General features: G+C 47.4%; 1 protein-coding gene across 1 annotated transcript in view; it reads left to right on the plus strand.

Annotated features, from left to right (window-relative positions):
• The first annotated feature begins 14,497 nt into the window (after nucleotides 1-14,497).
• Nucleotides 14,498-23,030, plus strand: part of ARHGAP31 (Rho GTPase activating protein 31) — a 173,639-nt gene continuing 165,106 nt past the window's right edge. Inside the window, exon 1 of the mRNA XM_044284094.1 lies at nucleotides 14,498-15,103. Within this exon, the coding sequence (XP_044140029.1) occupies nucleotides 15,013-15,103 (91 nt within the window). The 5' untranslated portion in view covers nucleotides 14,498-15,012. The remainder of the gene's footprint in view (nucleotides 15,104-23,030) is intronic.

Consider the following 23,030-nt stretch of genomic DNA (forward strand, 5'->3'; position numbering starts at 1 on the left):
GTATTGGCGATCAGGACCAGGGATATAGAGTGCGTTAACACTGAGGACATAGAGCCCATTGCAGAGATAATGGCCTCAGAGATAGATCTCTGCAGGGTCAGTGCCTGAGGATCCGATGGTACCGGAGTAGGCCCCCTTGCAGATGGGGTAATACCCAAATTCTGTGGGGGACAAGGGGAGTCCCCAAGAGAGGGGGTCCCAAGTGCTGCCGGTGGAGCCTTCTGGGCAGACATAATCATGCACTGTAATATTGCCCAAGGGAACAACCTGAAGCTCACTAAACTAACCCTAAACCAAGGCTGGACAGGGGAAAAAAGCAAGCAGAGTTAGTCACTCTGTGCTGCAGGAGGAGCCGCCGTTCCGGACTGTCGCAGGAGAGAGGCCACACGCTGAATGAGCACAGCGGTGCGGCTCACCTCAGAAGACGTCAGAAATCCCGCCCAATATCGCGAGATCTCAGACGTAGCAGCCGGAGTGGCGGGAACGAGTGCCAGGAGGAAGACGAGATGGCGGCCGAGATCCCGCGAGACGCTGTGAGATCTCGGACGCGACGGAGCGGCGGAGAGAAGGTAATCGCCGACCCGAATCCAAGCAGGAACACAGAACAGCGAAACCCCCCGATCCTAGTAAGGGGAGGGGAGGGGGGGGGGAAGAAGGAACCTGTAAGGGAAGAATCGGCAACCAAAACCTATAGCACCACAGTCCTATCAGTTAAAACTGGCTATTAACCATCGGGGGGGGGGGCAGGAAAAAACCCTATAATGGAATAAAATAGCAAAAATGACATATAACAATAATACCACCACCCCTGCAAGCAGGAGGGTGGAATACTTAACTTGTGCAGCAGCAAAGAAAGAGGAGGAAAGACTTAAGGGGTGGTCCCTTTATACTGTGACTAGGGGGAGGGCTGTGTGCCCATTGGTGGATTTTGTTGTTTAATTCTTTGCTTCTATTGTGAGAAGTAAAGAAAGGGTTAAGCAATATGAGCCTCCGTGTCTTGAAATAAAATCATGGGTTTCTTTGCTCAGGACATTTTGGGTGTCTTTACTCAGGACACAGGACCATCTTTGCTCAGGACATCATGAGTGTCCTTTTTTCAGAACGTCATGAGAGTCTTTGCTCAGGACATCATGGGGGTCTTTTCTCAGAGTCGGGGCATAATGGCATTTGCTCAGGACATCATGGGTGTCTTTGCCTAGGACATCATGGGTGTCTTTGCTCAGGACATCATGATTGGTTTTGCTCAGGAGATCATGGTTGTCTTTGCCCAGGACAACATGGATGTCTTTGCTAGGAACATCATTGGTATCTTTGCTCAGGACATCATGTGTTGTTGTTTTTTTAACATCATGGGTGTCTTTGTTCAGGACATCATGAGTGTCTTTGCTCAGGACATCATGGATGTCTTCACTCAGGACATCATGAGTGTCTTTGCATAGAACATCATGGGTGTCTTTGCATAGGACATCATGGGTGTCTTTGCATAGGACATCATGGGTGTCTTTGCTCAGGACATCATGAATGGCTCTGCTAAGGACATCATGTTTTTTTTTTGCTCAGGACATCATGGTTTTCTTTGCTCAGGACATCATGGGCATTGTTGCACAGGACATTGTGGGTGTCTTTTCTCAGAACGTCATGGGTGTCTTTGCTCAGGTCATCATGAGTGTCTTTTCTCAGGACATGATGGGTATCTTTTCTCAGGACATGATGGGTATCTTTTCTCAGGACATCATGGGTGTCTTTTCTCAGGACATCATGGGTGTCTTTTCTCAGGACATCATGGGTGTCTTTGCTCAGGACACTATGGGTGTCTTTTCTTAGGACATTATGGGTGTCTTTTCTCAGGACATCATGGGTGTCTTTGCTCAGGACACTATGGGTGTCTTTTCTTAGGACATTATGGGTGTCTTTTCTCATGACATCTAGAGTGTCTTTGCGCAGAACATTATGGGCATCTTTACTTAGGACATTATGAATGTCTTTACTCAGGACATGATGGGTGCCTTTGCCCAGGACATCATTGGCGTCTTTGCCCAGGACATCACGGGCATCTTTGCTCTGGATATCATAGGCCTTTTTGTTAAGGACATCATGGGCCTCTTTGCTCAGGAGATCATGGTCATCTTTGCAAAGGACATCAGAGGTATCTTTGTATAATGCATCATGGGCATCTTAGGTCTTCATCGACTACTAGTGTTGTAAACACGTAATGTAAATTCTCTTTGTCTTCTGAGACAAATGGCAGTAATGTTCCTGTAGAAGATGTTTTATTGAGAGGGAGTTTATGTTTTGCTCTCCTCCGGCACAAGCAATGATATGAATAATGTATGTAATATGTTTGGGAAATATGAACAATAACAATAATACTAATGCCCAAGGCATAACAATCTATTTGCTGGGCCTGTATCCATCCTTCATGGTATGTAGGTGCCCACTTAGCATGAATTATTTGGACAGCGGTTGATATTATAGCTGCTGACAATGTGTCCGGGTTGGGGATCAATAATCACCATCTGCAGCATTACACCGATGACTTACAAGTAGTTTAATGCACCATCAGTCCTTCCGCACCCATAGAAAAAAAGGGGATCTAATTTAAAGGGACACTCCAGGAAAAAAAATATCATACGTGGATATTCCTAGTGCAGGGCCTGAGGGGATGAAGCATGACACAAGGACTGTCTCTTTGGTGTTCTTCTAATCCCTGACACCATCAGGGCAATTTTATGTGATTGCATTTTACTAATTTTGGTCTACAAATTATATTTTCATTTTTAAGCAGTTTTTGAGATACAGGGGTTAAAAATCAGTCTGCAGACTATCCCTCTTGAGGTCTGTCAGCTGACAGCTTATCTTATGAAGCTTTATCTCTGATCTTCTGAATAATTTCTTAGCAGTTTGAAAGGCGTTTAGGTAAAAGAAGTGTTTACGAGGTCAGGAGATCAGAGATGAGGCTTCACATGATCCGTCTGCAAACAGACTGATTTTTAACTGCATGTATCACAAAAACTGCAAAAAAAAATTTGGGCCCAAAATCTGTAAAATGCAACGGAAAAAAAACATTGCGTAACACAAAACTTTTCCATTTTGGGGGATTTCATGATTCACCCAGGCCGTGGGGTGCACACGGGAGGTCGCAGGATTGGCCTGATGTTGATTGGCTTATCCCCATTGAGGCCAAGGCTAAACTAAAATGTATTTTTCCTTCCTTGGTGTCACTTCTATTGCGGCAAACAGGACAGTTGCACAAGTTTAACTCCATTGTGAGAAAGAGCACTCAACTACTATGTGGCCCTTGGTGAAATAGGGCCCAATAGAGAAGTGCTCCCCCTGCTCCCTGTGACACATTGGCAGGGGCAGCCACCAGGGGCAGCTGATAACTGCATACAGTTTTAATGGGAGCTGTATAAATCCCTGTGCAGAGAGCTCCCCCTAGTGGTGGACATAGCCTTCCCAAATGTTACTGCATGACTTTGTGACAGTAGCATCTCCCGGCCGTACATGTAGATTATGGTTAATGATCTGAATCAGGCATGCTCAGGTAAAACTACAACTCCCACAATGCCCTGCTGTAGGCTGTTCAGGCATGCTGAGAGTTGTAGTTTTGCAACAGCTGGAGGGCCGCAGGTTGAGCATGCCTGGTCTGAATGATTTTATGATCATGTTTGTTTGCAGCCCAGTCACCACAGAGACGTATAGGTCCCGCCTAGGAGCTGTATACATAAAACGGAAGATTAGTTTTATTCAAGCGTTTCTTCGTTTTCTTCTTTCGGATTCATTAGGACAATTTAAAATTGATAAAAATAGGAGAAATAGCCAACCAATAGAGAGCGTCCTTACCGGGGGCCTCGACCCGCGAGCAGGAATTGCACAGGTGATGTCATAACAAACTGTCCGTATCAGGAAAGCGTTATAACTCAGCCGGCTATTTATAGGAAAGCGTTTTCCTTTCTTTCGGGCGGAGAGAGGCGCCTGGCAGGTTGCTTTGGAGCGCGGAGATCTCTAGACAGGAAGCAGCTTCTACACAAAAGAGGGAGAGACAGAAATAGACAGGACAGAGACGCCCCCGTAAGAAACATTTTGCAAAAAAACTGAGTTTTTGAGGATCTCATCTCCGTCATCTCAGTGGAGGTTTATATCGCTGGTGCCTAATATGGTCCCCACAGAAAAATTAAAATAGGGCCCCATTACTGGCATGCCACTCCCAGCTTTACCAGTAGGAGGTGATAATGCTGGTCTATTGTGATGCATGCATTCATGCAGAGAGTGACTGGGTTTTCAAGGAAGTGTGTCGATCGGGCTGACCCTTCACTGACCGATAGGTAACACCCTGAAATTATCGGAGGGAGCCCCCAAATGAATAATGACCGTACGCGGCCTCGGTGCCGCTCATTTTGCAAAAAAAAATATTTTGTATTTTGGGTCTTTTGCTAACCTTCTACTCCAGTCCCAACCTGAACTGCATTCACCGTTTTTTTTAGCTCCCGCAGACAGACTTCTTCCCATAATGCACCGCACTGTAGACCATTGCATTGTGGGATTTGTATTTTCTTAGGCCTCTTTCACTGGTGCGTTGCGGGAACACCCGCGATTTTTCCGCGCGAGTGCAAAACATTGTAATGAGTTTTGCACTCGCGTGAGAAAAATCGCGCATGTTTGGTACCCGAACCCGAACTTCTTCACAGAAGTTCGGGCTTGGGATCGGTGTTCTGTAGATTGTATTATTTTACCTTATAACATGGTTATAAGGGAAAATAATAGCATTCTTAATACAGAATGTATAGTACAATAGCGCTGGAGGGGTTAAAAAAATAAAAAATAATTTAACTCACCTTAGTCCACTTGATCGCGAAGCCGGCATCTCTTCTGTCTTCATCTTAGCTGTGTGGAGGAACAGGACCTGTGGTGACGTCACTGCGCTCATCACATGGTCCATCACATGATGGATCATGTGATGGACCATGTGATGACCGGGGTGACGTCACCACAGGTCCTGTTCCTGCAATAAATGCTCACCACAGGTCCTGTTCCTCCACATAGCACAGAAGACAGACAGAAAAGATGCCGGCTGCGCGATCAAGTGGATTAAGGGGAGTTAAATTATTTTTAATTTATTTTTTAACCCCTCCAGCGCTATTGTACTATGCATTCTGTATTCAGAATGCTATTATTTTCCCTTATAACCATGTTATAAGGGAAAATAATAATGATCGGGTCTCCATCCCGATCGTCTCCTAGCAACCGTGCGTGAAAATCGCACCGCATCCGCACTTGCTTGCGAATGCTTGCGATTTTCACGCAACCCCATTCATTTCTATGGGGCCTGCGTTACGTGAAAAACGCACAAAGAGGAGCATGCTGCGATTTTCACGCAACGCATAAGTGATGCGTGAAAATCACCGCTCATGTGCACAGTCCCATAGAAATGAATGGGTCGGGATTCAGTGCGGGTGCAATACGTTCACCGCACGCATTGCACCCGCGCGGAATACTCGCTCGTGTGAAAGGGGCCTTAATACACTACATCTCGTGCACTGCATCCCAGGAGCTATGACTTCATACGGATGCTGATCGAGCAGAGGTAAGTGCTAACAGGAAGTGTAATGCAGCTCTGGTTGTGACTAGAGTAAAATCAAGATCAATGCAAGATTTACACAAATACAGAATTTACTCGATCAGTTCTCCAGTTTAGGCCTCATGCACATGACCGTTGTTGTGTCCCGTGTCCGTTGTTCCTTTTTCCGTGATTTTCTGCGGACCCATTGACTTTCAACTCTGAAAATGCACCGTTTGTCATCCGCGTCCGTGATCCGTGTTTCCAGTCCGTGAAAAAAATATGACCTGTCCTATTTTTTTCACGGACAACGGTTCACGGACCCATTCAAGTCAATGGGTCCGTGAAAAAACACGGATGCACACAAGATTGTCATCCGCGTCCGTCATCCGTGTCCGTTTTTTTCCTATGATTTTCAAGGCAAACTGCAAGAAAAAACGGACACGGATCACGGAACAACGGAACCCCATTTTGCGGACCGTGAAAAAATACTGTCGTGTGCATGAGGCCTAAATGTAATGCCCTGCAACCTTCCATTCCTCGTGGTTTCTAATACCTCTGCTTGCTTTCAGTGAATGGGAACATCCCTGTTTACATCCAGATAAAGAAAACCAGTCCTGAGGGTTTGTTAATGTTGTAGGGCTCATGCACACGAATGTATTTTCTTTCCTTGTCATTTAGTGTTTTTTTGCGGACCGTATGCGTATCCATTCATTTCAATGGGTCCGCCAAAAAAACACGTTAGCTCTCATGCACATGACAGTATGTACTTTGCGGAGGACGTCCGTGTGCATTCCCTATTTTGCGGAACGGAACAGCTGGCCCCTAATAGAACAGTCTTATCCATGTCCGTAATGAGGACAATAATAGGACATGTTCTATTTTCTTGCGGAACGGACATGCGGACATACAGAAACGAAACTTCCGTTTTTCTTGCAGACCCATTGAAATAAATGGTTCCGTATACCGTCCTCAAAAAAACGGAACAGATACGGTAAGAAAATGCGTTTGTGTGCATGAGCCCTTACGTTTTTGAATGTCCGTGTGTCTGTTCCACCAAATAGTTGAACATGTCCTATTATTGTCCGCATTACGGACATGGATAGTCCCCGTATTAGGGGTCAGCTGTTCTGTTCCGCAAAATACAGAATGCACATGGACGTCATCCGTATTTTTTGCGGATCCTTGTTTTGCGGAACATAAAATACATACGGTCATGTGCATGAGCCCGTATCCAGTCTAGACAATTAACCTGCACTGTTAGGCCTCCTGCACACGAACGTAGGTGTCCCGTTGCCGGGCACCGTTCCGTGTGCATTCCGCAACAAGGATGCGGACCCATTGACTTGAATGGGTCCACAAATCCGGAGATGCGGAACGGAAGCAAGGAACGGAACCCTACAGAAGCACTGCGGAGTTCCGTTCCGCAAAAAGATAGAACTTTTTGTGGAATGGACGGATGTCGAGTTGAATGGGTCTGGATCCGTCCCGGCGGCCGCACGGAGGTTGCCCGTGCATTGGGGACCGCAAACGGAACGGAACGGAACGAATACGTTCGTGTGCAGGAGGCCTAACTCTGTAACAACCTGTCAGGACAGGGGGAGGTTTATTCTGCTGGATACAATTGTAACAAACCCTCTGCGAGAAGTGCCAGTTCTGTAAAGGGTTTGTGAAGAAGAACGTTCTTATTTACTGTCAGCAAGCAGAGATCTTAAAAATAGTGAAGAATGGAAGAAGCTTCATTTACACCCTGATTTTCTGGTATTTGCCTCTTGTGGAACTACAAGTCCCAGTATGACCTATGAGGTTGGTAATCGCTCTTTCCTGTATCCCATATAACGTTGTTCTCCTGCCAGAGGCTTTCCAGCTGTTGCAGAACTACAACCTATGGCTGTCAGGGCATACTGGGGGTGGTAGTACTGCGGCAGTTGGGGAGATAGAGGTAGGTGACCAGTCAGTATCGGCCATTGCTGCACTTGTCGTCTTTGTCCCTTTCTCTGCTTCCTGTAGCTTTGAGGTTCCATTCACTTCCGCTATCATGGGTTTTATTTTCTAGAATCAACAATGGCGTCCATCATCAGGGATGACTGAGAGACTTCCTCCGGCACGTGGCGGCAAGCAGGGACTGGAGAGACGGGGGGCGCGGAGGTAACACTCCCACCTGGGCCCTGGTGCCGGAGGGGGGCCAAAGATCTCCCTGCCACACCGGTATTATAAATGGCCCCTGGTGGAAGGGGGCGTCCCGCACATTGGAAATGGATGGAGTTTTAGGTGTGGGACCAAAATGGGTAGTTTCCCAAGCTTTAAAGATCACCTGTCAGCAGTATCAACCCTGGGGTTGATCCTGCAGATTAAATGATACCTGTTTTGTGAAAATGGGTTGTGGTGGTGCAACTTAAGGTTTCTGGGCACCGAGGGGACCTGGCCAGCACTGGAAAGCCGAGGTGCGCCAAAGTGCTAGGCTCTGCTCCTTGGTGCCCCAAAGTCCTCATTGGCATAAAGTATAAAACAAGTCTTCTCAGGAACGCTGCGATGGGTATCAGTTTAAACAGCAGGATCGACCCCCATCAACAATATGTCTAGTTTAATAGGGTTGATCCTGCTGGTAGATGCTCTTTAAGCTACACAGAACCACGTTGATGGGCAGAATGCTGGAAAAACCCTTCACTACCTATCTGGCATTATTGTTTTTAAGGGTTCTACCCTTTAACACTATATATATATAATTGTTTTTGGGTGGGGGGAGGAGGGGGGTAACTGTAGTAGTATCTGAATTACAGTATTAGGGGGGCTCCATGCACCACAGCAGGCATAGCAATAGTATCGAGGGCATCAGCAGCAAGGAGCATTTGTGTAGATTAGGACAATGTGTGGGGCATGTTGGAAAAGCGAGACGTCAAAGATATCTGGGCAGCAAAACGTTGTGACTGGAAGCAGCCATCATGGTGGTGCGGGCTAGACGGAAAAGTGAAGAAATACAATCAGAGGCGTCACCTGTCAGTCACTGGATGCAGCTGCGCAGCGATCACGTATACAGGACGCAGAGGTCACTGTATGAAGGCATTAGTGGGATTTTCCATAGTGTTTTCTTTATTGACCAACAGCATATTATTCAGATGCAATGTAGCGGGAATGATAGTATCATGGTGTGGCGGTATTATCAGTAACAGTATGGCGGTAATATTTAATCGCCGTGTGGTGTTATCGTTGCACAGTGTTTTTGTGTTCAGTGACAGTATGATAATATTATTCAGGCACTATGTAATGGTAAAGGTAGTCGTCATGGTGTGGCGGTATTATTAGTAACAGTATGGAAGTAATATTTAATCACTGTGTGGTGGTATCATCGGTAATATTAGTCTCTGTGTAGAGTATTTTATTCAGTAACAGTATAGTAATATTATTCCGATACTATGTAGTGGTAATGGTAGTAGTCAGGGTGTGGCGGTATTATTAGTAACAGTATGGAGGTAATATTTAATCACCGTGCGGTGTTATCGTTGCAGAGTGTTTTTGTGTTCAGTGACAGTATGATAATATTATTCAGGCACTATGTAGTGGTAAAGGTAGTAGTCAGGGTGTGGCGGTATTATTAGTAACAGTATGGAGGTAATATTTATTTGGTAATATGGTTCTGGTTTGGCAGTATTATTTGTTATCATTGGTGCTGATTCAGCATCCTGGTCCATACTTTTAATTTTTCCCAGGGGCCCCACTTACAAGCTGACCTTGTGCACCAAAGTGGGGTAATGTCCCTTAAGGGCTCGTTCACACGACCGTGTGCAGCCCGTGCCCATGCTATGGACCTCAAATTGCGGTCCGCAATGCACGGGCACCGTCCGTGGGGCAGCCGCATGGGGATCGCAGACTGTCCGTTCCACAAAAAGATAGAGCAAGTTCTATCTTTTTTGCGGTGCGGAGGCACGGAACCCCAGGAAGCGCTCCGTAGTGTTCCGTTCCGTCCTTCCGTTCCGCATCTCCGGTTTTGCGGACCCATTGAAGTGAATGGGTCCGCATCCGTGATGGAACAGTGCACGTGTATTGCGGATCCGCAATACGGCAACGGGCAGCACACGTTCGTGTGAATGAGCCCTAACAGTGCACCTATTAACACTACAAGCAGACAACGTACCGCAAGCAGAAAGTGCCCTGCTGCCCTATAGTCAGTGACTCCATCTTAGCTTCATTATGTATTGGGGGGTCTCACATCCACCTTTTATCTTTTCAGGCTGCTGTATTTCTCCACCATACTTTACCCTGTAGCTCTGCTCCAGCTAGGGCACGGTTTTATTCAGTCATTCCTGCTTATCCTACTTAATTTATCATTTGGAGCCTGGGTTAGCCAGTCTCGTAATAATCTCAGGTCCGCCCTGCTTTACACTGCAGCCTTGCTCTTCTGATTGGCTGCTGTTTGTAAGCACAAGCTCATCAGAAAGTCAGTACACGGAGAAAGGATTTAATCGCTATAAACGGCTCATCCTCCAGTGAGTCAGGCGGTCGCTGGACATGGACGGAGGGGGCTCAGCGTCGGTTTGGGGCGGTTGCGCGGTCTGAAGATATGCAGGACGCGGACACGTGCGGAGATACTGCCGGCAGCTGTCTGCAATATCCCAGATTTGCATCCCTTTCTAGTGCAGCCAAATGCCCTGGTGAGCAGGGAAATGAGTGCGGAGAGAAGCCGGGTCCATGTCTTCACAGGCAAATAACGTGATGCTGCTAAAGGGGCATCCCGGCTTTAGAAGCTATCCCCTATCCTGTGGACCATTAGAACAGTCCTACCGCCAGGACCCCCACTGCAGCCCGCCCCGTCTCCCCTGCAGTCTAACAACCCGAATACCCCTTTAAGGCTACATGCACACGAACCTTGTTTGCTTCCGTGTCCGTTCAAGTTTTTTTGCGGATTTCAATGGGTTGGCAAAAAATGCGGACAGCGCACCATGCGGTGTCTGCATCAGTATGTTCGTTCCGTAGCCCCGCCAAAAAAATAGAACATGTCCTAGTCTTGTCCGTTTTAGGCATTGTTACAATGGATCCGCCCAAAAAAAAACGGATGGCGTCCGTTTTTTTTTTTTTTTTTGCGGATCCACAATTTGCGGACCGCAAAAGACATACGGTTGTGTACATGTAGCCTAAAGGGGTTGAATGCATTAGATAATTCCTGGACAGAACGTGAGTCCCAACCAACATAAGGCCTCATGCACACGACAGTTGTGTGCATCCGTGGCCGTTGTGCCATTTTCCGTTTTTTTTCGTGGACCCATTAAATTTCAATGGGTCTGTGGAAAAATCGGAAAATGCACAGTTTGGCAGCCGAATCCGTGATGCGTGTTTCCTGCCCGTGAAAAAAATATGACCTGTCCTATTTTTTTCACGGTCAACGGTTCACGGACCCATTCAAGTCAATGGGTCCGTGAAAAATCACGGATGCACACAAGATTGTCATCCGTGTCCGTGATCCGTGTCCGTGATCCGTGTCCGTTTTTTTCCTATCATTTCAATGGCAAACTTGACTTAGATTATTTTTTTTTTTTTTCATGTCCGTGGATCCTCCAAAAATCAAGGAAGACCCACGGACGAAAAAACGGTCACGGATCACGGACCTACGGACCTCGTTTTTGTGGACCTTTTAAAAAAACGGTTGAGTGCATGAGGCCTAACAAGGAGACCGCTGGAGCTACCTGTCAGCACCTCGGACCCCCGTGACCGCCAGAATGAGGGACCCGCTAATCCCTCCACCCAGTCCATCCAAACTCTGCATTCTCGGCCCTTTTAAGAGCACTCCAGGACCTTCACGTGACAGCGCTTAAAGGGTTTGTCCAGAATTAAAACAACCCCAAAAATACAAACAAACATGGCGGCTTGTCTCTGGTATTGACACTCGGCTCCACTGAAGTGAATGGGGCTAAGTTGCAATACCACACACAACCTGCAGACAGGGGTGGCGCTGTTTTTGGAAGAAAGCACCCACTTTTTTGGGAATCCTAGTGAATCCCTTGTTCTGCTTCGTTACATGAGCAGAACAACAGAAGCAACTGACGTCCTGGATCTGTCGCATGGCGAACGGTGCCCCATGAAAACACTTTGTAACAGAGTCTGCGACAGAGGAGATGGCCGTAAAGCCTCAGCAGCTGAAATCACTTTGTTACAATGTATCAGTACAGGTAATGCCTCAGGTCTCATTCAGTGTCCTGTCTGTGAAAAAAACAAAAAACGGACGTGTTTCATCCATGAAGCTTCCTGTGAAGGATCTGTGGTTGGTCTGTGTGTCCGTTTTTACCATTCGTGTGTCTACCGTATTTCAGCTGAAAATTAATTTCCAAAGAATCTACTATCAGTCTTCAGTGCCCTATCTGTCGCGCGATACATGTCGCCGTGTAGACCTAGCCTAAAGGGTTGGGTGTATAAGGGCTCATGCACACGTACGGACTGGCTCAGTGCCCATATTTTGGACCGTGAACAGCGGGTCCGCAATATACGGGCACTGACCGCGTGCATCCGCCAGATACGACCGAAGATAAGACTTCACCTATTTTTTGCGGAGCTGAAGCCCACGGAAGCACTACGAAGTGATTTCGTGGGCTTTGAGGATTGTGCCGCCACACATGTCCTATCTTTGACCGTATCTTGCCGATCGTGGACCAATTCAAGTCAAAGGTTCCGCAACGCAAAACGAAGCGCACGCGTCCGGAGCCGGTGCGTTGTGGACACGTACCGTCGTGTGCATGAGCCCTAATGCAGGACAAGAGAGATGCTCTTTGTGCCCCCTCTCTATTCCGACGAAGCAATGGGAATATACGGGGACGCCCTCTCCATCTATTACAGGGCGTGTGCTCGATGCAAAGTTATACCAGCGCTGGGCGGAGGACTCCAGTTTTCGTGCGAGTATACGTTTATTTTTTTTCAACAGATGGGGGTTCAGTTCCAGAGAAACATGATTCAAATATTCGCCACTGTCTTACGTCCCGCAGTCCTGCTTTGGAATCTTACTGAGGGTCCATTCACACGTCTGCAAATTGCGGATCCGCAAAACAAGGACACAACGGCCATGTGCGTTCCGCATTTTGCAGACCGCACATGGCCGGCACTATAATAGAAATGCCTTTTCTTGTCCGTGGCTGCGAACAAGAATAGCACATGTTCTTTTTTTTTGCGGGGCAGCGGAACGGAAGTGCGGATGCGGACAGCACACTGTGGTGCGGAGGCACGTACAGTAAACCCACGGAAGCACTCCGTAGGGCTTCCGATCCGTGCCTCCGTTCCGCATCTCCCGGATTGCGGACCAATTCAAGTGAATGGGTCCGCGATCCGTGACGCACACGGCCGGTGCCAGTGTATTGCCCTTAGGCCCCTTTCCCATAAGGGAGTTTTCCGCTCTGGTGCAAGGCGTGACGCGAACGCATCGCACCCGCACGGAATCCGGACCCATTCATTTCAATGGGGCTGTTCACATGAGCGATTTTTTTCACGCAACAGTTCTGCCTTGCGTGAAAAACGCAGCATGTTCTATATTCTACGTTTTTCACGCAGCCCTGGCCCCATAGAAGTGAATTTGGGCTTCGGTGAAAAACGCATTGCATCCGTAAGCAAGTGCGGATGTGATGCGTTTTTCACGGATCGTTGCTAAGAGATGTTCACCTTCAGTTTTTTATCACGCGCGTGCAAAATGCATTCAATTGCATTGCACCCGCGCGATAAAAGCTGAACAACTGAACGCGATCGCAGACAAAACTGCGATCGCGTTTGTGAAATTGCGCATTTTTCACTGACGCATCCGGACCTAATCCGCACACGCTCGTCTGCAAGGGGCCTAATAGAAGAGTGAAAACTACTCCAGCCCCAGGCACATTGGGGCGCAATTACTAATGGACTTGCGACACTTTTGGACATAAAAAGTGCCCTTTTCCGACACAATTTTGGCGCACGGCAGGTTTTTGTGCTTTGTACACCAGTTGGGCGTTTTTTTTTGTTCCGTATGTCTGTATTTCGGTTCCGCAAAAAAATAGATCATGTCCTATTATTGTCCGCATTACGGACAAGGATAGGACTGTTCTATTAGGGGTCGGCTGTTCCGTTCCGCAAAATATGGAATGCTCACGGACGTCATCCGTATTTTTGCGGACCACAAAATACATACGGTCGCGTGAACAAGCCCTTATCATAAAGGCTCACGCACACCACGTATGGGTTTTGCTGTCCGCTTTTCCCCCTTTACCATCCACTCCTTGGGGGTCATTTACTAACAGTTTTATGCCTCTTTTTGGCGTAAAATTTTCACACAGCCCCTATTTTGCGACTTTTTAAACGCAATATTTGTCGCAGGGGCATTAAGCGTTAAGGGCACGGCAGGGAAGACGGTATCCTGGTCATAAATTAGGCGCATCTTCGCTAATCTTCCGGAAAATCTACACCAGCCAATTTTCCAGCATCTTTTAAGCCTTTTTCCCGTCATATTAGTAAATTTGCTGGGTCCGGGGTCCGCCGCCACAGCCCCCACCACTCCCTTGTCACTTTTTTGTCTCCAGTGTGGTGTAAAAACACCCCCGTGACAAATTTTGTTTCAAGGGCGTTTAAAAAGTCGCCAAAAAGAGGCGCAAAACTGTTAGTAAAAGGACCCCCCATTGAGCGCAATCGCAGACAAAACTTTTAACTTCCGTTTTTTTGCCCCCGGACTCGTTCCGTATCACTCGTGTGAGCGACGCCTTAAAGTGACAGACGCCTAATAGCGTAGTAACCCCTATCCGTATCCGGGACCCTCCAGCGTTATCCAGCGCCACTCCTCCGCCGTGACAAGTTCTGGGCTGGGACCTGGAGAAGAGCTTTCCTTCAGTCCAGTCCTTGCTGTCCCGTTATCTGGCGGTGCATGTCAGGACTACTCTCCCTCCCTCCCCCCTGTCATACCACCACATCCCCCCACCCCTCTCACACTGCCAAAAAAACAAGCAGCCCCCCTCCTTCTCCTTCCTCATTTCCTTAACAGCATTTCCTGAGCTGGAGAACCCAGTGATTTGTAAGAAAAGGAGGAAGAAGGAAAAAAAATTACAGATAGGTCAAAAAGAGTCATTTGCAGCCTCTGGGACTGGACATGGTGCGCCTTGGAGTGCAAGCTCCTGTGACGTTCTGCTGAGCCTGGCACACTGTGCCCTCTCCTGGATCCAGATGCCAAGGTGCCACCACCCAGCCGCCTGCCTCCCAGGATGTGATCCCTCTGTCCATCCAAATCTCAGCCTCTAGGTCCTGCAGCCTCCATCCCTCCTCCCCCCCACCCTGGGGTGACAGCTGATCTTCTCCTGCCCAGAGCTGCTTGGGTTCTCCATGGAGTGACTTGGAAGGAGCTGGGACATCCCCAATGTTGGCCGCCCTATAGCACTCCGACCCCCCTCTCATCGCTGCATTACCCACAACTTGGTTTGATTTCCACTGGGAGGGGTAAGGGGGGCTCCTCTCTGGACCAACTCATGAAGAACAAGGGAGCCAAGGCGAAGATCAAAAGGAAAGGAGCCTTTGGATGTGACCTGGCTGAGCACCTGGAGTCCTCTGGGCAGGATGGTAAGTGAGACCCCCTTCTCTGGCTGCCCAACTCAGAGGGGCTCATCTTTATCTCTGCGGCCCCTCTATGGAGCAAGCCTTGAAATGATGCAACTTGCGAGGACTCGGAGACTTGTCTGAAGGGGTTAATAGCCGGTCCAGTCCATGGGGGGGGGGGGGACATCTGAATCCAATTAACCACATGGAGGAAAAGAAAAAGAGAAACATTGTTGCTTCTCTTTCTGTAACAAGTTTTACCAAATGTATCACCGGGGTTAACCATTTCTGTGCTGGGTGGTGACAACGCTGGCAAGGAAGGGGTTAACGGCAGAAGGGCTTGGGGGGGTGTTAACCCTTCTACCGCCAGGACGCTGCGTGCAGTATGGATTCTATGCATGATGTGTCTCAGTCCTTCAGTCAATACAGGATGCCTTGGGGCATTAACTCTTTCTGTCCATGGTGACAATTATTATTATAATTTTTTTTTTTTTTTTTTACCCAGTTGGGAAAGGGTTAACTGGCAGAATCTTTAAGAAGATGATCATATGAGGGAGAAGCGCTGGGGTTAACTCCCTGACGGCCTGGAAGCGGCATGGCCCGTGAGTTGTACCTGTCCGTGAAGGGGTTAACTGAACAGAAGACGTACATGAGGGCTTGGATTAACCCCCTGACTGCCAGGAAGCTGTATGAAGTATAGGGGTGTATAATGAAGGGGTTAACGGAACACAAGACGTACATGAGGGCATGGATTAACCCCCCTGACTGCCAGGAAGCTGTATGAAGTATAGGGGCGTATAATGAAGGGGTTAAATGCAATTGTATGATAACCATGGATATGATATAACAGGGGGGTTTTAACCCACTGATTGCCAGGAAGGTGCATTATATATATAGCGTGGGCGACGCGTTATCGCCTACGATAGTTTTGCAGGCTCACGGCATTGCTTCTATAGCTTTAAGACGTTAACTCCTTAAGTGTCGTAAGGTTATATTGGCTATCCATTCTTATCATTAGGCCTTTTCAATCTTTGTTTGACTGGTGGCCCTGGTAAGGCTAGGTCTACACGACGACATGTGTGGCGCGACGCATAGGGCACAACTACACTGCGACATTAATGTCACACGACAATTTTTATAATGGTAGTCTATGGTGTCGCGCCGCGACGCGACAGTCGCAGAAAAATCCATCTTGAATGGGTTTTTTGCGACTGTCGTGTCGCCGTCGCAGCATGTCGCATGCCGCAGTGCGACACCATAGACTACCATTATAAAAATTGTCGCGCGACATTAACGTCGTCGTGTAGACCTAGCCTAAAGGAGGGGTTAAGGAGCGGTATGGAAGATGCGGCAATTATCAGGATTAACCCTTCCACTGCCAGGACACGACAAATGATATGAACTGTATAAAGTGAGCCAGAGAGGTCACAAACGACTGTTCGGCCCAGTCTGTAGGGGGCGACGGAGGCACGGCCGTTATTGGGAGCGTATGTCGTTGAGGCATCTGAACGTGGCCAATGCCTTGTATCTGTTTACACTAAAGGCCAGTTTTCCGCAAAGCGACTGCCATTAAGCGATTGCCTGGTAGCAATACTGTTCCGCTATGCCTGTGTGCATGGGAGACCGTTAAAGGGACCGCGATCGTCTGGGTCATAGGTTCACGAATCGACGCCCATTTGTGGCTACAAAGGGTTAATACAAATATTACAACTTATGTTCTTTCCCCCCCGAAGAGTCAATCTCGTAACATCCTGTGCGGATTAAAAAAGAAATGGCATAACCGAGACAATCACTCATCATGTTATGTGTCATGCTTACACTCTCTGTGCTGCTGTGAATAACACAGAAACTGGCAGAGCACAGGAAGAGACCTGACGTCACCACGTTGGCTCGTTCTCTGTTCACATTTCACCTCCCTCCTTTTTTTTTTACGTTTCAAATATATTTGTTTTCTGATCACATTTTCTTAAAGGGACAGTGCGACAATTTGCAACCTGTGGCAGAGGTTCTGTGTGATTTCTCGCTCTCCTGCTCTTCTCCCTTAAGGGCCTGAGTTTTCACATAGACGATTCCCAGTAATTACAGGTCTGGTAATTGTATGCGATTGATAATTACAGTGTCTGCGGCTGCGCTCATACGTGGCTGTTGCTGAGCGGCGGTGAAGAACCGGGATGGCGGTTCGGATCCGTAGAGGTCTGAATCTGAGGGCCCCAAACTTAGGGCCTCGCCAGTTAAAAACTGGGACGTAGGATGCAGAGGTGCAAGGAGCAGCCAATCAGATCAGTGGATGGAGGTCTCCTTCAAAATGTCAACCTTCATAGTAAATGTCCACAAATCCTCCCCGAAATAACCATTTTGGGTCACCTTTTCATAAGTCCCGCCCCTTTTGAGGCGTTTTCCGTCAGGCAATCCCGCAAAAAATGTTGTACTTCCTTTATTTCTTTGCACTACTTTTGCTAAACCTCCCCCGTGACGAACGGTCGAGGTATTTCTCTGATATAAATTGATATTCCGACTCTCGGCCCTAAGGCCAGCTGCACACGTTGCAGAATACGTGCGTTTTTTCAGCGTGGATTCCCGTACCGAAAAAAACGTGTTACAGAACCAGCAAAGTGTCTGAGATCACACAAATCTCATGTACACTTTGTAGATTTTTTCTGTGCGGAAATGGACGTGCCGCATGTCAGTTATGTTTGTGGTTTTAGCGGCGGAATTGAGATCTGCGGCAAAACCGCATCAAATTTCGCAATTTTGGTGCGCAAAGGCACATAAATCCACATGGAAATTTGTGCGGATCTTATGTGCGTTTACCTGCGCAGGTGGACTAAAGCCCCGCCCACTTTCCACGGAACACATTGGTAGGTGTCGGCAAAAGGGGAATTTTTTAATGTATATGAGCCACAAAACTGCCCGTTTGGAAGTTCCATACTTTCTAGGGCTCGATGCTCATTCTTTGGCATTTACGCAAAAAAAAATAAAAAATTGCGGTGTCTTAAAGGGGTTGTCCATTTTAGACTTCAAGGCTCTTTGGGGTTTCACCTTCCAGGCAGTTCTCGCCTGTTACTTGGCTGAAATATCACTTTGTGTTGTTCTGATTTAGTGTTTACTGAAAAGTTCTTCTCTAATGTACCGTATTTTTCGCCCAATAAGACGCACCTAGGTTTTAGAGGGGGACTATAAGAAAAAAATGTTTTTAATTAGACCTCAGGTCAGACCACCAATCAGACCTCAGCTCAGACCCCAATGTGAATGACCCCCTATCAGACCTCAGATAAGAGCCCCCAGCAACCCCATATTGCCTCACGTCAGCCCCATATTGCCTCACGTCAGCCCCATATTGCCTCACATCAGCCCCATAATTGCCTCACATCAGCCCCATATTGCCTCACATCAGCCCCATATTGCCTCACATCAGCCCCATATTGCCTCACATCAGCCCCATAATTGCCTCACATCAGCCCCATATTGCCTCACATCAGCCCCATATTGCCTCACATCAGCCCCATATTGCCTCACATCAGCCCCATATTTGCCTCACATCAGCCCCATAATTGCCTCACATCAGCCCCATATTGCCTCACATCAGCCCTATATTACCTCACATCAGCCCCATAATTGCCTCACATCAGCCCCATATTGCCTCACATCAGCCCTCATGCTGTGCGCAGCCACTGCACAGCCGACAGCCGAGGACCAGGAAGCGATGAGTACAGAGCCTTCACCGCTTCCTGCTCATTAGTATTTGCCCCATAAGACGCAGGGGCATTTTTCCCCTACTTGGGGGGAGGGTGGGTGCATCTTATGGGGCGAAAAATACGGTATGTTTGCTACTTTCCTATGATATCAATATCTCAGCTTGCGGTTAGTGAATGGAAATAGTCTTGTTTACTCTCATAGGCTGAAAACTTGAATACTTGAATAGTTCTAAGGTCTGTGTTGCAAATTGAGGTCCCCAATGCATGGGCACTTTTTTGAGGTGCAGAGGCACCAACAGAGAACCTATGGAAGCACTCCGTAGTGCTTCCATGGGGTTCCGTGCCTCCGTTCCGTACCGCACCTTCCGGATCCATTCAACTGAATGGGTCCCCATCCGTGATGTGGTGCACAAATAGATGGTGCCCGAATATATCAGACCCGCTGTTTGCGGGCCGCAATACGGGCACTGTCCGACAATGGTCGTGTGCTTAGCCCTCACATATGACGGTTCAAGAATAATGGACGCGGAAGCTTCCGGTAAAGAATGTTCCATGTATTATTGATCACACGGAACGTCGTGGAGTATACAGTAAATGACAATGCCGGGAAGCCACCCGCATCATTTATTTATGGAACACTCCATTGATTTGTCCCTATGATAACACTTCCTGCCCCACAGCTTGGACACTTCACTTAAGAACAGAGTCTCACTTTTATTTTTCTAGCGAAGTTATAGGAAAAGAATGGAAATCCCTGACTGATTGTGATGAGACCCAGTGTCCTTATGACAACACGGAGTTGTCAGATTACAGGGCAAGAAGTGTTGTCATGGGGACTTCATTTTTTAATAATGTCCCATAGATATTTGCACACGTGATCACCAGCAGTCCTGGTATTGACTTCTTCTTTGCCTGTTCTTACTGGAAAAGCTGGGGGGAAACCAGTATGGCTCCTATAGCGGTTGTCACCCAGCTTTTCCAGAAGCAGATTTATAAAAATTCTGCATAGGATTTGACATAGAGGGGCTGAAGCTCTTTCTTTAGGCCTCATTTATCAAAACTTCCCTTGTCGCCTGTGGCAACCAATCAGAACGCAGCCTATAAAATGAAAGCTGAGTTCTGATTGGTTGCTAAGGGCAACAAAGATGCGCTCACTATTAGACAGCTTTCTTAAGGCCTAGTACTATTTTTAAGGATTTTTAAACGAGAAGCGTTCTTCCATATTGTTTTTCCAAGTGTTTTTTGACAGCATTTTTTAAAATTATGTGCCATTTAAAAGGCATACATTTTTTGGGTGTTTTCAAAGTCCTATAGAGAAGTCTATGAGAAAAATGGCGTTAAAGACACCACAACCCCGCCAGTAACATCATAACCACAACCAGTGTGGAAAAGTCATGAAAGGCTGTACTCTGCCGTATGAAAATTTCTAACTTTGGCGCAAGTGGCATTTCTACCATCTGGATGCAGATATTTAACCTTTAAAATGCCACACAAAACACTGCAAAACACAGTGAAACTGACAGAAAAACTGTTGTCTATAGCAACCAATCGCAGCGCAGCTTTCATTTCTTACAGTGCTTTTGAAAAATGGAAGCTGCGCTGTGATTGGTTGCTAGGGGCAACATACTTTCTTTTAGACCAGGGATGCTCAATCTGTGGCCCTCCAGCTGTTGCTAAACTACAACTCCCAGCATGCTCTAATAGCTGTAGGCTGTAGTTGATTCTTTTTAGGCCTCATGTACATGGCCGTTGCCCAGCCGTGGCTGTATTGCGGCCCTCAAACAGCCGTGTGCACGGAACCCCACGGCTGTGTGCATGAGGCCTAAGGCTTTTTTTCACGCACACTTTTTTTCACTGTTCTTAAAGGGGTTGTTCACCCCGGGTGCCTTTCAGGTACACCCCAGAGCATGGCCGAACTGCGGGAAAAAAAAAGTTCAGGTGTTTAATAAAGTTTTTATGTTTTTAGATACGTGCCTTTTTGTGGCGTTTTTTTTTTTTACGTTCTTCAGAGAATCCTGAATCCTGACCCATTCATTTCAATGGGTCTGTATGAGCATTTCCCCCCCCCCCCCCGCATCAGTTCTGCGTTGCGTGAGAATCGCAACATGTTCTATATTCTGCGTTTTTCACGCAGCCCTGGCCCCATAGAAGATAATGGGGTTTCAGTGTAATCCGGATGCGATGCGTCTTTCACTGATGGCTCTTAGGAGATGTTGTTTGTAAACCTTCCTTTTTTTTTTTTACGGGCATGAAAAACGCATCAAAATGGATTGCACCCACGTGGAAAAAAAACTGAACGCAATTGCAGACAAATCTGACTGAACTTGCCTGCAAAATGGTGCGAGGTTCACTGAACGCATCCTGAGCCAATCCGTATTGTTCGTGTCAAAGAGGCCTAAGACAAAAACTGTCCGTTGGCCATAGCAACCAATCACAGCGCAGCTTTCATTTCTTAACGTGCTTTTGAAAAATGAAAGCTGAGCTGTGATTGGTTGCTATGGGCAACAGTCCCCTTTTCTATTAGACCAGTTTCATAAATCTCCTTTGCGGTGTTTCCACATTTTTTCAGATAACCACTCTTCCGTTTTCTAAAGACTTCCTCCATATACAGTTTTTTTGTAAAATTTATTTTTCAGGTAATTTTTTTAAGTTCTACAGAGAAGCCTAATGGGAAAACATCGGGAATTATTCCATACTCAGAGTAGGCGTAATTTTTTTCTTTCTTTTATACGGCGCGGACCTTAAAAACACCAAATCCCGAATTTCTTAACTTTTCAGTATAGACCGCAACATAACAGGCTAAAAATGAATATCAGAAAAGAGGGTCGATCGTTTTCGTTTTAGAACGTGCATCACAAAGAGCCTACTGAGGCTAAAAACGCCAACGCTGCAAAAAAACGCTACAAAATGCCGTGTGCGGATTCGGCCTAAAGCAATTATTACCCCATGACTCTTCAAATCAGTTGCGGTTTTTATTTTGACTCTTTTTTTACCCAGCTTTGCTGATGACAGGACTGCGCTCGCTCCTCTGCTCGGAGCAGGAATTTGGGGTAATGATTCCCACATGGCGCAGGAATGGCAGCGGCAGGGCCGGGCGGGAGGAATGTTGGTGGCTCCATCTGTTCCCCACCTGCCCCTTTTTCATGGAATGGCTGCCTTCCCCGCCAGCATAGAGAGGGCTCTGTTCTGGGACCGCCCGGGTCTCTGATCAGCAGCCAAGCAGATTGTGCGCCTGTGCCTTTAGCGCTTGCTTCATTTCCTTCATGTGTCTCTGTAGACACGTGTGTGCTGCAACACGTCCCCGTCATTCACCGCCGACATTAACCCTCCGTACAGTGAAACTCCTTTAATCTGGCACGTGGCCTCAGTTCCTCCAGATTATTGAATGCCCTAAACGCTTCAGTCATTCTCTGACCGTCTCTGGGAAAGCTGGGTGGCAATTAATATTGCTCTCAAAGCCAAAAACGCTACTAGGCAACCATGAAAATAAGCAGATTTTCCATTCAGAAGCCCGGGAAAGCTGGATGCCTCATCCCGCTCTGTACGGTTGTTAAGATTTCAGTGCCCCCCACCCTGTCTTTAAGAAAGGCTGAGTGGCATCCAAAAATAATTTTGGTGCATCCTTGGGAGGTACAGGCACTGGAAAAGGAAATCTGCATTAAGGAGGAGCTGGTGTAATGTGCGCAGGTATTCTGTAAATATATCCGGCCACAGAGGACACGCCCATTTTATTTTATAAAAGTCGCAAATTTCGGAGCAAACCTTGAGACCTGTCTATGGCAGAAAACTACTGTAGAACCTTGATACATTCCCAAGAGAATTTTTACACATAGACTGTGCCCTTAAGGGGCTGTTTACCCTTCGGGAGCTTTTCTGCAGAACCCCGTGGTCAGACCTGCCTTGGGAATCATAATGACCTGATCCGAGTTGGTGGGTTCCATTGCTCCCCATTGGACTCAGCAGGTCTTGGGTCTACCCCTATCAACGTTGGGTCACGTGGCCGCGGCTTTGTGTCGTGACTAACTGACATGACCCACGGGTGGCACATCCATGCGACCAGTCATTGGCTTCAGCAGCCACGTGACCTGCGTCAAAACAGATGTTAATACGGGTAGACCCAAGACCTGTGGTACCCAAGGGGAAGAAGGAGCCGGGACCCAGTGGCGGAGATCAGTTGAGTATAATTTCCACCGCAGGTCCAGCTACAGGGGGGTCTGTAGAAAAGGTCCCCAGGGGTGAACAACCCTTTTAAATTC

This window comes from Bufo gargarizans, chromosome 3 (genome assembly GCF_014858855.1).
Source record: "Bufo gargarizans isolate SCDJY-AF-19 chromosome 3, ASM1485885v1, whole genome shotgun sequence".
Taxonomy (NCBI): domain Eukaryota; kingdom Metazoa; phylum Chordata; class Amphibia; order Anura; family Bufonidae; genus Bufo; species Bufo gargarizans.